We start from the raw sequence: 12,933 nt of genomic DNA, 5'->3' as shown, positions 1-12,933 counted from the left end.
TATCTATAACTAGCTGGCTAGAAAGATGAAGTCAGCTTCTAACGTTGAACGGAGCCTGACCTCAGCAGGAGCATTTGACTGAAATTAGGCTAGCTATAATCAAAAGATGGACTACTATAAGTTGTCATAACAAAATACCTTTTCTTTATAGAGAGTAGTGAGTCAGGCTGCAAAGGAGATACAGAGAGAGGAATCATTGAAGCAAGCAGGGAGAGATGTTAGTAGTACAGTGGTTCCCAAACTTGGGGTCTGGGATCATGTGGTGTTAAATAGGGTCCCCTGAGAGAATCTTTAATCTTATCATGACGATACAGGGGGACTAACCTAATAAAATATCACCTTACTGCACAAAGGGAACTGTGAAGAGACACAGCCATTTTATATATCTTGTATTGTAATTTGCACTGTACTATGTATTAGACCAAGATATTGTGTGTATGTACTGCTATATAGGCTGTGTGACGTTTAAAATGTATTTCATTCCTTGACTAATAATGTTCTGTACTATGTATCTTTTCATGTGGATCCCAGGAAGAGTAGCTGATGCTTTTGCAGTGGCTAATAGGGATCCTAATAAATACCAAACGTAGCAGGCATAAAGGAAATGCCTGAGCAGGGTCGAAAGAAAAATGTAAAGCTTCCGGTTTTCAGACTTTGCCTCCTCTCTCTTTTTCTCCTGAACGAGATGCTTCCGGTTCCTACTGACCCGCTGAGGGTGCACGGGGACAGTCGTGTGCGAGAACAATACGTAGCCGCCACCAGATGCAGTCAGACCTTCTTTGCCGTGGCTGACTGGAACTGATTTATTTTTTATCATTTTTGTTTTTCTCTACCCCATCTCATTTAAAAAAAATATTTTTACATCTTTATTTTAACAGGGAAAACAGACTGAGACCTGGATCTCTTTTACGGCTGTGCCCTGTGTAAACATGTTGACATGTACAGTTTTAGGCATACAGACAAGAACATTTCAAACATACAAAACAAAGACACAATTCAACAGAAACAATCACAGACAACATCATATTGATCCTCCTTAAGTTGGATCTGCAGTTTGTTCCATAAATAAGGTACGAAGGAACTAAAGGCAGTCCTACCCAACTCTGTGGAGACCGCAGGAGTCTCTAATGTAATCCACATCTGTGATCTGGTTTTAACATTAGTATATCTAGTGGAAATTAATGATGATATATATGGAGGTAGTTTTAAAAGAAGTGCTTTATAAATAAGAGAGCATGTTGCTCTCGCCTCACAGATAGAGGCCCAACCCACCTGTTGATATGGGATACAGTGATGAGTTAAGTAACTATCACCCGTGATAAAGTCTGCTAGCAAAACAGTCCTGTAGCGTAGTATCCGCATCATCTGACCACTTCCGAATTGATTGAGTCACTGGTGCTTCCTGCTTTAGTTTTTGCTTGTAAGCAGGAATCAGGAGGATAGAACTATGGTCAGATTTGCCAAATGGAGGGCGAAGGAGAGCTTTGTATGCGTCTGTGTGTGGAGTAAAGGTGGTCTAGAGGTTTTTTTCCTCTGGTTGCACATTGACATGACATTTGCCTGCATTAAAGTCCCCGGCCACTAGCAGCACCGCTTCTGGATGAGCATTTTCTTGTTTGCTTATGGCCTTACACAGCTCGTTGAGTGCGGTCTTAGTGCCAGCATAGGTTTGTGGTGGTAAATAGACTGCTATGAATAATATAGATGAAAACTAGTCATTACAATGTGATGTACATTTGACTGCATTACTTTACATCTGGAAACTGCTGCCTTACTCTCAGACCGTTCTGTGGATCTGACTCCCAGGGGTTTCCTTACCTCTCCTGCAGGGGTTGAGACCTGTAGACATGGTGAAGTAAATATGTCCGAACCCCTTTGTTTCCTCTGCAGGGGTCTCGGTCACGTCAAGCAACACAGGGGTCCCAGACATTTCAGGGTCTGTTTACACAAAGACACAGCAGGTGAGAATGATGCTACAGTGGTACAAACACTGGAATAAATGTATCTGTTCTGAGACATACGGAAAGTTTATGACAACCAGTGTCTGTATAAAAGGTTGTATGTATGCAAACAAATGTAAAAACCGCACACTAGTAAGGACAGGGCGACCAACGTTGTTGTGTTTATCCCTCCAGCAGCAGTCTTTTGAGAAGCAGCAGGGTTTCCATGCAACCACACCGGCAACTTCCTTCAGCCTGCCCTCGGCCCTGGGCAGTGGTGGTCCCATCAACCCCCCAGCCGCGGCTGGTTACGCTCCGGCCCCCTTCATGCACATCCTGGCACCGCACCAGCAGCCCCACTCTCAGATCCTGCACCACCATCTGCAGCAGGACGGACAGGTACGGTGTGTGTGTCACGGTGCATGTATCACACTGTATCTTGGAGAGAATTAGCTAGCACTGGATACCTTGCCTATGATATTTTCCTATTTTCTCTCCTAACAGAGTGGCACTGGACAGCGCAGCCAGAATGCTTCACTTCAACAGAAAACCCAGATCAACAAGTCTGCATACAACAGCTACAACTGGGGGGCCAACTAACACCTGGCCCCATGTGCCCAAAGTCTTGACAGAAAGGGGGGTATCCTTCCCCACAAACGGTCTCCATGTAACCCCCGCTCTCTTAGAGATTCCCTCCCCACTCTTTCTGTTCAGCACACCGGCAGTACTCACCCCTGTCATGGGTGTCGCTGAGCTGAGAGGCAGTCTTGTAAGAGGGGGATGGAGTTAAATGGTTATAGTAACAGACCATTAAGAGCAGAGTATTGAGTGTCTGGAATTTGTATCATGTCCAACCCCCCTCCCTTTCGCTCTGTTGTATGTAACATAGAGCTGTTTTCTAATATAAATGTTTTTTTTTGTGTTTTTTTACTTATGGGAGGAACAAAGAAAATGTTGAAGGCGGGAGACAGGCTGGTTTTCTATTCTCACCCTCTCCCCCTTATACTTGGGTGAAATGTAACCTTCCCACCATAAACCCAAACAGATTAACTTTTTCCTTTGTTTCCCATTGAGTTTGTACAACATTTTAGTTTTAAGAATGGATTTTCTAAATTACCATTATGTATATGTGTGTATGCACATGTGCGGAGTGTTTTTGTGTGTACACTGGTGGGCCTTGGGTGTGTACCGGTCTTCTTGTTACTCCCAAACGCAGTGAGTTACACACTTATACCATGTAAAATGATTTCCCAAGTTTCCTATGTTGTAAAATAGCTTTACCTCTGATTAAAAATAACATTTGTAGATTGTTGCTTTTTCTGCAAGACATCTGGAGTACAAAATGACGTCGTACTAGAGGCCAGGGCAGTACTAGAGGCCCTTACCTACCTATGTGTTGAAGTTCAGTTCAGTTTCTAATCCCCCCCCCAATATATTAGGAAAGCTGCAGCAATGATTACTGATGGGCAAAATTGTACTATGGTTTTGTCAGATTTTCTTTTTGTACTGTGCGTTAAAAAAAAAAATATTTAAATGGCTTAACTTGTACATATATATAAAAAAAAACAAGTACTGTAGTCCTTGTTTGTTCAATGGCTTCCTTTCTCAGATCCTCACTTGTTAGCTTTTTTGTTTCATTTTTTTTTTTTTTTTTGTAAAGAATATATAAATATAACAGGAAAAATACATTTTCATCATTTGGATGTGAATGTCTTAAGAAACTTTATTTTTCTATCATGTGGCTTGTAAATACAGAAGTCTTCTTCAATTTAGTCAGCTAAACACAGTGGTGCCCAGTCTTGGTTGGGGCAGTCATTCTGCAAGTTTCCCTATCTCATTTCTATATAAAACAATATTGATATAATTCAAAAGACCTGGATTGAAGGGAACCCTCAAGGACAGTCTTATGTTAACAGGATTGGACATCAGTGCTCTGTAGTCATCCAAGGAAGTTTGGGTGGGCAGGGCTGTGTTCTTACACAGTTGGTTTGGAGGACTAGCAGTATCAAATAAAATTCAACTCAGTGATTGTTTCTCTGTAGAACTCTGCATGGTGCATCCTTGTCTTTTTATTTATTTTTTTTAGAAAAAATAGCATTTTGGTGAGCTAGAAGGTAACATTTCAGGTAATTTCATTGAGTCATTTGTGTATCGATATTTCCTTCACAGACTAGCCTGTTACACTTAAAATTCAAAGCGCATCTAATTTGTTAAATAAATCCATTGTATTGACCTGAAAGAAATTAACTTGCTACACAATTACTTTGAGGGGACTAATAATCACTCACACCAGTGCTGCCGCTGGGCCTCTTGAAGTGGAGATCTAGGTACAACGAAAGATATGCGCTGCATGTCAATGCAGAGCTCGCCAGATTGTAGTCCTAAAACCAGTTATCTTTGGTTCGTTCAGCATCCCTAGGCGAAAAAAATGATGAATGGGGAAAGAATATGGTTTTGGAATAAACGCCGAAAATAAGGTTTGAGATCATGGAAGTCGGTTAACATGACCATTATGATGCCTTTGTGTTTTATTTATTGCATAGCTAAGTGACGTTTGCTAATGGAGATTATCGCAGAACAAAACGTATAAAAAAATCCTAAAGCGAACCATGGCGGAGTTAGTGCCTACAAAAATACGCCATTACTATTGCCCTACGGTCGGTGTGTTCCAAAACCGTCGGTTGCGTCATTCTTCAGGGAAGTCTATGGCTTTACGGCAGTGTTGACATCGTCCTTCGACTGTCGTTAAGCATGAAGTAGCTACGTTTACATCAAACGTTTGATTCAAATGAGCTTATTTGATCTATTTCGTGGATTTTTTTGGGTACCTGGAGGAGGCCATGATCGTGGTGAGGGCCGAAGGTGAGATACCTATAGACAGCTAGCTTCAGGCTAGTTTACTAGCTAACGTTAGCCACTTGACTAGCTAACTAGATAGCATAAATGGCGTTGCATAACCTGCTAAATAATTAGTGTCTTGAAGGTAATTAAACCACCGCTGTAACTAGTATAGCTGACAAGCTATATGTTTGGCTATTGTAAGGTATAATTATCTTTTTACATCAGCATATGTATCAATATGTTTTGTTAAGCTACATGCTTGTGTGATTATTATGTCCTAAGAGACCGTGTATGTGACTAACTGTAGCATATTGCTGGGTAGTAGGGGTGTAGGCTGAGTAGACCCATGACACACACACACAGCCTGGTTGTGGAACCACTCAAGGACATGTGTACGTGAGGGACTGGTAGAATGGAAGATAGCTGTAACACAAAAGCAGAAACTGTCCTAACTGTAGTATAAAAACAGACACTGTCCTTGGGTGTCTGACTCGGATACACACACGAAGATAAACTGGAAGACAACTACGTTTGGCAACAATGATGCGTCTAGAGGCTGGGACCAGCCTGCACGCCAACGATAGGATGAGTAAGTTTAAACCACACTCATCCTCCCTCTGACAGGCCAGCAGTGAGCGGGAACTATCTCTGTCAGAGTATTTAATGAAAAGCAAAGGATGTGTCACTCAGTTCTCTGTCTGCCCTGCGAGGTGTTACAGTGAGCTCGTATATACGAACATTGCATTTATCACTATTTACTTAGCTTAATAAACAGCTGTGAAACAGTACTAGCGACCAGAGTTTCTCTTTGTTCTGACACCAGATTCGAATTGAAGCAACCCGACAATAGGTATTTAGTGTTACGTATTGTATTTGCTTGTCTTCTACCACGAAATAAGTATTGGATTTGACATAACTTGAAACGTGTCATTTGCTCCAGAGACCAGGAGGTGGGGCTAAAGTGTAGGTTAAATGGTACTTTCTTGTACAAGCACTGCTGCTTAGATGCACAGTGACATGTCTTTAAAGTTTGTCTTGGCTCACTTTTCCTAATCTTGCTCAGGGACCCCTTCTTCGATGGCATGACCCATGATGATGATGATGATGATGAAGAGGAGGATGGAATCTACTTTGGTTCCCAGGGTGGTGGTGGCCAGCAGGACCTGTTTGATAATCAGTGGAGGTTTGGGTTCAGCATGGGCCCAAACGGAGTGAGGATCCAGGAGCCTGAGATGTTTGGCCAGTTCTTCAGAGAGATGGAGATCTTCTCACAGCTAGGGCGATACGATGGTTAGTTTGGAATAGGACTGTTTGGTAGGAGCAGTCAGTCATCCTTGGCCTGGTCTCAATATTTTTTTTGTCATGACAAGGAGTTGGTATGACACAAAACCAGGACAACCCTCAGACATACCTCTACCAAGTTGATATTTACAGGGGAATGCTGATTCTGTGTAGTGTGAATGAAATTCCCTGGTTAAAAAATATATGGTTATAGATGAGCCATGTCATTACTACTGGTTTAGTTATTTAACTAAGAAATATGTGTTCACTAATGTTTTCCAGTTGCCATAACCAACTGGGCATCATCTCGTTAATAGACTGGTCTAATAACACTATTACTCTAATTACTGTTTAATATTCTAAACACTATCAATCTCTGTGACCTCTCCCTCATTCCAGGTGTTCCCAGTGTTGAGGTGCCCCTTTCCCAGGACAGGTCAGAGAAAGGTGGGGGAGGATCCAGTGGAAACTCCTTGAGGGACTTCATGTTGAAAGGCCCCAATGACTGCCCATGCGGGCCAACTGGGCTACCCTCAGGACCATCAGGAGGCCCCAGGGTCGATAAGAACCCTCCATCTGGTGACCCATGTTTCCCGAACACACCCTTTGATCGCTGGACCCCCTTTTCTAAGGTATAGGAGAGATCTATCCCAGTCATCTTTCTCAAATTACATTATAGTACATTCTGAAGAATCATTTTATGAGCTACACATCCTACGGGTGGTTACTTTTTGTGTACAGTTTATTCTCTTCATTAATCATGTCCTTTGATTATCTTTTATTTTCTCCAGTTCAATGATATTTGGAGAGGAAGGCTACAAAGGGGTCAAAAGCAGGAGCCGAAAGCAGACAGAGGTATGGGTATGTTATTGTCAAACGGCCAAGTTATTTGGATTTAGACGCAAGGTCCTGTAAAATCAAATTTTATTTGTCACGTGCGGCGAATTCCTTCAGGTTGACCTTACCGTGAAATGCTTACTTACAAGCCCTTAACCAACAATGCAGTTTTACGAAAATAGAGTTAAGAAAATAAATAAATAAACTAAAGTTAAAAAAAAGATACAAATAAAAGTAACACAGTAAAATAACAATAATGAGTCTATATACAGGGGGTACCGATACCGAGTCAATGTGCGAGGCTAATTTGTACATGTAGGTAGGGGTAAAGTGACTATGCATAGATGATGAACTGCGAGGAGCAGCACTGTAAAAACAAAAGGTGTGGGTGTCAATGCAAATAGTCCGGGTGTCCATTTGATTAATTGTTCAGCAGTCTTACGGCTTGAGGGTAGAAGCTGTTAAGGAGCCTTTTGGACCTAGACTTGGCGCTCTGGTACCGCTTGCTGTGCGGTAGCAGAGAGAACAGTCTATGACTTAGGTGACTGGAGTCTTTGACAATTTTTTGGACCTTCCTCTGACACCACCTAGTATATACATTTGAAGTCAGAAGTTTACATAAACTTAGGTTGGCGTCATTAAAACTCATTTTTCAACCACTCCACAAATTTCTTGTTAACAAACTATAGTTTTGGCAAGTCGGTTAGGACATCTACTTTGTGCATGACACAAGTTATTTTTCCAACAATTGTTGACAGACAGATTATTTCACTTATTCACTGTATCACAATTCCAGTGGGTCAGAAGTTTACATACACTAAGTTGACTGTGCCTTTAAACAGCTTGGAAAATTCCAGAAAATTATGTCATGCTTTAGAAGCTTCTGATAGGCTAATTGACATCATTTGAGTCAATTGGAGGTGTACCTGTGGATGTATTTCAAGGCCTACCTTCAAACTCAGTGCCTGTTTTCTTGACATCATGGGGAAAAAAAATAAAAAATCAGCCAAGACCTAAAAAAAAAATGTAGACCTCCACAAGTCTGTTTCATCCTTGGGAGCAATTTCCAAACGTCTGAAGGTACCACGTTCATCTGTACAAACAATAGTACACAAGTATAAACACCATGGGACCACGCAGCCGTCATACCGCTCAGGAAGGAGACACGTTCTGTCTCATAGAGATGAACATACTTTTGTGCGAAAAGTGCGAATCAATCCCAGAACAACAGCAAAGGACCTTGTGAAGATGCTGGAGGAAACGGGTACAAAAGTATCTATATCCACAGTAAAACGAATCCTATAACGACATAACCTGAAAGGCCGCTCAGCAAGGAAGAAGCCACTGCTCCAAAACCGCCATAAAAAAGCCAGACTACGGTTTGCAACTGCACATGGGGACAAAGATCGTACTTTTTGGAGAAGTGTCCTCTGGTCTGATAAAACAAAAATAGAACTGTTTGGCCATAATGACCATCGTTATGTTTGGAGGAAAAAGGGGGAGGCTGGCAAGCCAAAGAACACCATCCCAACTGTGAAGCACGGGGGTGGCAGCATCATGTTGTGGGGGTGCTTTGCTGCAGGAGGGACTGGTGCACTTCACAAAATAGGTGGCATCATGAGGAGGGAAAATGATGTGGATATATTGAAGCAACATCTCAAGACATCAGTCAGGAGTTAAAGCTTGGTCGCAAATGGACAATGACCCCAAGCATACTTCCAAAGTTGTGGCAAAATGGCCTAAGGACAACAAATTGAATGTATTTGAGATGGCAATTACAAAGCCCTTACCTCAATCCCATAGAAAATTTGTGGGCAGAACTGAAAAAGCGTGTGCGGGCAAGGAGGCCTACATTCTGACTCGGTTACACCAGCTCTGTCGGGTGAATTTTGGCCTATTCCTCCTAACTTATTGTGGGAAGTTTGTGGAAAGGCTACCGGAAACGTTTGACCCAAGTTAAACAATTTAAAGGCAATGCTACCAAATACTAATTGCATGTATGTCATTTTCTGACCCACTGGGAATGTGATGAAAGAAATAAAAGCTGAAATAAATCATTCTCTCTATTATTCTAACATTTCACATTCTTAAAATAAAGTGGTGATCCTAACTGACCTAAGACAGGGAATTTTTACTAGGATTAAATGTCAGGAATTGTGAAAAACTGAGTTTAAATGTACTTGGCCAAGGTGTATGTAAACTTCCGACTTCAACTGTAGGTCCTGGATAGCAGGAAGCTTGACCCCAGTGATGTTACATTTACATTACATTTCAGTCATTTAGCAGACGCTCTTATCCAGAGCGACTTACAGTAGTGAATGCATACATTTCAATTCATACATATTTTTTTTTTTTTCCTGTACTGGCCCCCCGTGGGAATCGAACCCACAACCCTGGCGTTGCAAACACCATTACCAACTGAGCCACAGGGAGGCCTGGGCCGTATGCACTACCCTCTATAGAGCCTTACGGTCGGATGCCGAGCAGTTGCCATACCAGGCGGTGATGCAACCGGTCAGGATGCTCTCGATGGTGCAGCTGTAGAACTTTTTGAGGATCTGAGGACCCATGCCAAATCTTTTCAGTCTCCTGAGGGGGAAAAGGCATTGTCGTGCCCTCTTCACGACTTTCTTGGTTAGTTTGGACCATGATAGTTCGTTGGTGATGTGGACACCACGGAACTTGAAACTCTCGACCCGCTCCACTACAGCCCCATCGATGTGAATGGGGGCGTGCTCAGCCCTCCTTTTCCTGTAGTCCATGATCATCTCCTTTGTCTTGCTCACGTTGAGGGAGAGGTAGTTGCCACCACATTGCCAGGTCTCTGACCTCCTCCCTAAAGGCTGTCTCATTGTTGTCGGTGATCGGGCCTTAACACCGTTGTCGTCAGCAAACTTAATGATGGTGTTGGAGTCATGCTTGATCACGCATACGTTGGTGAACAGGGAGTACAGGAGGGGACTAAGCACGCACCCCTGAGGGGCCCCCATGTTGAGGATCAGCATGGCAGATGTGTTGTTGCCTATCCTTACCACCTGGATGGCGGCCTGTCGAAGTCCAGGATCCAGTTGCAGAGGGAGGTGTTTAGTCCCAGGGTCCTTAGCTAAGTGATGGGCTTTGTGGGCACTATGGTGTTGGAACACTGAGCTGTATTCAATGAACAGCATTCTCACATAGATGTTCCTTTTGTCCAGGTGGGAAAAGGGCAGTGTGGAGTGGGATTGAGATTGCGTCATCTCCGGATCAGCTGGTGCTCTCATGCATGCTTCAGTGTTGCTTTCATCGAAGCGAGCATAAAAGGCGTTTAGCCTGTCTGGTAGGCTCGCGTCACTGGGAAGCTCGCGGCTGGGTTTACCTTTGTAGCCCGTAATAGTTTGCAAGCCCTGCCACATCCGACCAGTGTCAGAGCCTGGTGTGGTGGGATTCAATCTTAGTTCTGTATTGACGCTTTGCCTGTATGATGGTTCGTCTGAGGGCATAGCGGGATTTCTTATAAGCGTCCGGATTAGTGTCCTGCTCCTTGAAAGTGCTTTAGGGTTGGGTTCTGGTATAATACTCATCATATTAGCAAATGGCAAACTTTTTAATACTGTAGTTTGATAAAGACGCTGTAACAAAGGTAGATGATGAAAATATCTGACTTCTGCAGCCTTCTCCACAGTTACCTGTCTTGTTTTTTTTGTTGGATTTCCATAATTTCAATTTCCCAAACACCATCTCCTCAGATCTGGACTCCCAAGTCTCCTTTGGAGGGCTTGATCAGATTCTAGCGCCACCTGCTTGGTCTTCCACTCAGCCAAAGATGCGCTCTTACTTCCAGTCGGTCACTGTCACCAAAGTGGTGAAGCCTGATGGGGTAAGAGATACAGTTCACCTTGCAATGGTAGACAATAGAAATATGCATACTTATTTTTGAATCTTGGTCTACAGTAAAGTGCTCCCTGTTTTTTCTAAGATGGTCAACATGGAGGCACTCCATTTCTGCATCCCTATAGGCCCTGGTCAAAAGTAATGCACTACATAGGGAATAGGGTGCCATTTGGGATGCACACCATGTTCAATCCACTGTTCAGAACCATGCAGAGTTATAGAACCCTTATAGAGTTTCTATGACAGTCTTGGATGTTCTGTTTGTATGTGTTTTGTTTAGAGTGTTGAGGAGAGGCGCACAGTCCAAGATGGCCAGGGGAACGAGGAAACCACAGTGACTTATATAGGGGGGTGCGAGGGGGTACAGGATCAAGCCGGACCGCTCTTACCACCAGGTCAGTGTCCTCCAGTAGGGTTTATGTTTCTAGTCCCCAAACTGATGCCCCGTTTACTGTATCATATCATAATATGTCATTTAGCAGATGCAGAAATGGCAGATCATAGTCAATTACATAGACCTATGATTTGACACAATTGTATGTGAAAATACCTTGACACTGAGAACCGTACATGGTCAAGGTTGGCAGCCATGTATTTATCACTGAATATGGGGGGAAACTGTATCTTGTGATGATACGTAAAATGCCTTATCAACCTCCAACAGAACGTTGTGCAACGGACTTAACAGTATATTGAAACAGATTTTTTTCCCCCCCCAGGTGGCACTCACTCCTTTTCGGAAATGCACGATGATCTTTCCTTGTTTTCCAAATTCTTTGGAGGCAGGAGGTGAACCTATCGATTGGGAGCTCGGAAGAAGAATAAATGTCAAATCATTTCTAGACATTATTTCACTGTATGGTATTGTGGTAAAGTAATATTTAGGGTTGGTTATATTTTCAGTAAGGATTTAATGAAGCCTGTTGTTTATTGCCTCTCTCTTAACTATGGGCAGGCTGGATAAACTAAGCTTGGTCCCAGATCTGTTTGTGCTCTTGCCACTCCATTGCTCATTGTCAAGCCAAAAATTACTTGGCATGACAAGGAGTTGGCATGATGGTACAACAGACTGGCACTCAGGCTAGAATCAACTATGATTGCCAAAAAAACGGAGTATTTCTGTATAGTAAAACGTGTAGCATGGCAGTGTGATTCTTAATTGACCAATACCCACTAAGTGAGCTAGGCAGAAAATATTATGGATGAAATTGAAGAGTCAAATAACCTTTTTGTGAATAGTTTGCAGAAATAGCTCAACCTAAATCAAGCATAAGAAAATTCTGACTTGTCAATATGGATATTTTATTTTTGTTAAGTCCTTTTCAAATTCTGCAATGTGAATTTATGACTGAACAATAGAGGCGTAATATATTTACACAGTTTTTTTAAATAAAATTGCGATGCTTGTTTAAATCTGTTGAAAAACGACCTGTCGAGGGCCCTGGTCAAAAGTAGTGCACTATTTAGGTAATAGGGTGTCATTTGGGACACAGAACACTCACATGAGGACCTCTAACCCTTTTGCCTCAATTTGCGTCACACTACTCAGAAGCATTTGCATTTTTTGTAGATCACACACAAATTGTTTTGCCATTTCTATGAAGTAAGATTTAAAAAGAACTAGGCTCTTGCAACAATTAAATGGTATTTCCAGAAAACAAGCGTAACTTGTACCTTTTTGTTGTTGCCTGAGGACAAACTGAAGTAATTTTGAAGGTTGTTGACCTGCCATCAACAAAAGCATTGCTACATGTACTCTGTAATATGGGTTAACATTAATGTGATCTTCATGATGGCATTTGCTACCACATTTTTGCTTTGCAAAAGACACACAATCTGATGTATGGCTGGTGTATGTTTTTGCCAGATACTTCTGTAGGTGTGGTGTTAATGGCCTGTTAAACAACAGTCCAAGGCTTCTGAATTTAAAATGTACTTGATGTCATACACTTATTTCTTGAGAAGCAAGAGAGCTAGTAAAGGTTTAGAAGAGATAGGATGGTCATCTTATTGATGATGGATGATTATCATAATTTAGCTAAATGCTCACCTCAACTGGTTTAAGAAATAAAAAATGTAATCTGCAGTTTGTTTTTGACTTCGTGCTTGGCAACAGTAGTGTCAATTGTTTTACTGCAAGTAACTTATCTAGCATAGTTGCAGA

General features: G+C 42.2%; 2 protein-coding genes across 16 annotated transcripts in view; both read left to right on the top strand.

The window, feature by feature from the left end:
- ubap2l (ubiquitin associated protein 2-like) overlaps positions 1-3,989 on the top strand; it is a 92,074-nt gene extending 88,085 nt beyond the window's left edge. For 13 of the 15 annotated variants that reach the window (XM_082970299.1, XM_082970295.1, XM_082970305.1 and 10 more), the window contains 3 exons: positions 1,891-1,961; positions 2,136-2,339; positions 2,445-3,989. In XM_082970299.1, coding sequence (XP_082826425.1) covers positions 1,891-1,961; positions 2,136-2,339; positions 2,445-2,540 — 371 coding nt within the window. In that variant the 3' untranslated portion in view covers positions 2,541-3,989. The remainder of the gene's footprint in view (positions 1-1,890; positions 1,962-2,135; positions 2,340-2,444) is intronic. The other 2 variants (XM_082970302.1, XM_082970293.1) reach the window with 1 other exon arrangement.
- A 690-nt stretch (positions 3,990-4,679) lies between these two features.
- hax1 (HCLS1 associated protein X-1) lies at positions 4,680-12,855 on the top strand. Its single transcript, NM_001139906.1, is given in 7 exon segments — positions 4,680-4,802; positions 5,845-6,071; positions 6,462-6,694; positions 6,854-6,917; positions 10,625-10,755; positions 11,050-11,164; positions 11,489-12,855. Coding segments are annotated over 7 exon segments (918 nt in total). The 5' UTR covers positions 4,680-4,728; the 3' UTR covers positions 11,563-12,855.
- The last annotated feature ends 78 nt before the right edge of the window (positions 12,856-12,933 follow it).

The sequence above is a fragment of the Salmo salar genome, chromosome 27 (assembly GCF_965601325.2).
Source record: "Salmo salar chromosome 27, fSalSal1, whole genome shotgun sequence".
In the NCBI taxonomy this organism is placed as follows: Eukaryota; Metazoa; Chordata; class Actinopteri; order Salmoniformes; family Salmonidae; genus Salmo; species Salmo salar.
This window is presented reverse-complemented; position numbering and strand designations above follow the sequence as displayed.